The sequence below is a fragment of the Fulmarus glacialis genome, unplaced genomic scaffold (assembly GCF_000690835.1).
Source record: "Fulmarus glacialis isolate BGI_N327 unplaced genomic scaffold, ASM69083v1 scaffold46101, whole genome shotgun sequence".
Lineage (NCBI taxonomy): Eukaryota > Metazoa > Chordata > Aves > Procellariiformes > Procellariidae > Fulmarus > Fulmarus glacialis.
In genome coordinates, this window is record NW_009194303.1 from 1 (window position 1) to 1,076 (window position 1,076).

At 58.6% G+C, this 1,076-nt stretch overlaps 1 protein-coding gene across 1 annotated transcript in view; it reads left to right on the plus strand.

Annotated features, from left to right (window-relative positions):
- Positions 1-207: 207 nt before the first annotated feature.
- Positions 208-1,076, plus strand: part of MYOCD (myocardin) — a gene marked incomplete at its 5' end in the record, with an annotated part of 8,951 nt that continues 8,082 nt past the window's right edge. The window contains 2 exons of the mRNA XM_009587721.1: positions 208-333; positions 857-1,076. The exon at positions 857-1,076 is cut by the window's right edge and continues 49 nt beyond it. Coding sequence (XP_009586016.1) covers positions 208-333; positions 857-1,076 — 346 coding nt within the window. The remainder of the gene's footprint in view (positions 334-856) is intronic.

A 1,076-nucleotide genomic window follows, 5' to 3' on the forward strand; every position in this document is an offset into this window, starting at 1 on the left:
TGGGAGGGGACTGGGATAGCCTGGGAGAAGTGGGGATAGTGAGCTGGGATAGACAGAGGGGGACTGGGATGGACTGAGGCATCTGGGATGGACAGGTGGAATGGGGTGCCAAGTGCCCCTTGCAGGCAGAGGCCATCCGGGCTGGCCAGCCCCTGGCACCGGACCCACATCCCCTCTCCCACCACACGGCTCACCTCTCCCTTGCAGGATCACCCCCACGGCACCAACAGCCACGTACCGGACCCGGCCTCAGGGCAGGGCAGCCAGTGCGACAGCCCCAAGCAAGCAGTGGGGCAGGAGAGCCCACCCCTCCCAGTGCCCTCTGCCGTGAAGGTAATGCCTGTGCCTCCAGGCTCCCCGGGAGAGGGAACAAGCCCAGGGCACCTGGCTGCGTCCAAGCCCGAAGTGCCCGCGTGCTGCGCCCCACATTTGTGGGAGGTCTGGGGGTTTGGCCTTAAGGCTTGGAATAATGCAGGGAGACAAACCTTGTTGTCAAAACCTGCAATTCGACTCATTTTGTAACAGTATAAAATATAGTATTGCACCCTGCGAGAGGTGATTGCTCAGGTCCTGCACTGGAAATGTCCCCTGGGGATAGGAGCAGAAGGAGATACAAAGCAACACTGAAATACCTTCCAGGCAAGAAGGGTCATTCTCTATCTCATGTGCTCTCCAGCACAACTGAGATGAGACGTGGCACTAAGTGAGTCCCCCACATGCGGGCTCAGCAGCTCTTGGAGCTGGAGTGTCAGGGTGCCAGCAGGAGCTGCCCTCTCTCTGTCCCAGGCCTCTGAGTTCTCACAGGGGTGGCAGGACCTCTTCTCCCAGCCAATTCCTTTCCTTCTTGGACCAACAGTCCAAATCATCCAGTGACAGCAAGAACCGTCACAAAAAGCCCAAGGACACCAAGCCCAAGGTGAAGAAGCTGAAGTATCACCAGTACATCCCTCCAGACCAGAAGGCAGAGAAGTCGCCTCCACCCATGGACTCTGCATATGCCAGACTCCTCCAGCAGCAGCAGCTCTTTCTGCAGCTCCAGATCCTCAGCCAGCAGCAGCAGCAGCAGCAGCAACAGC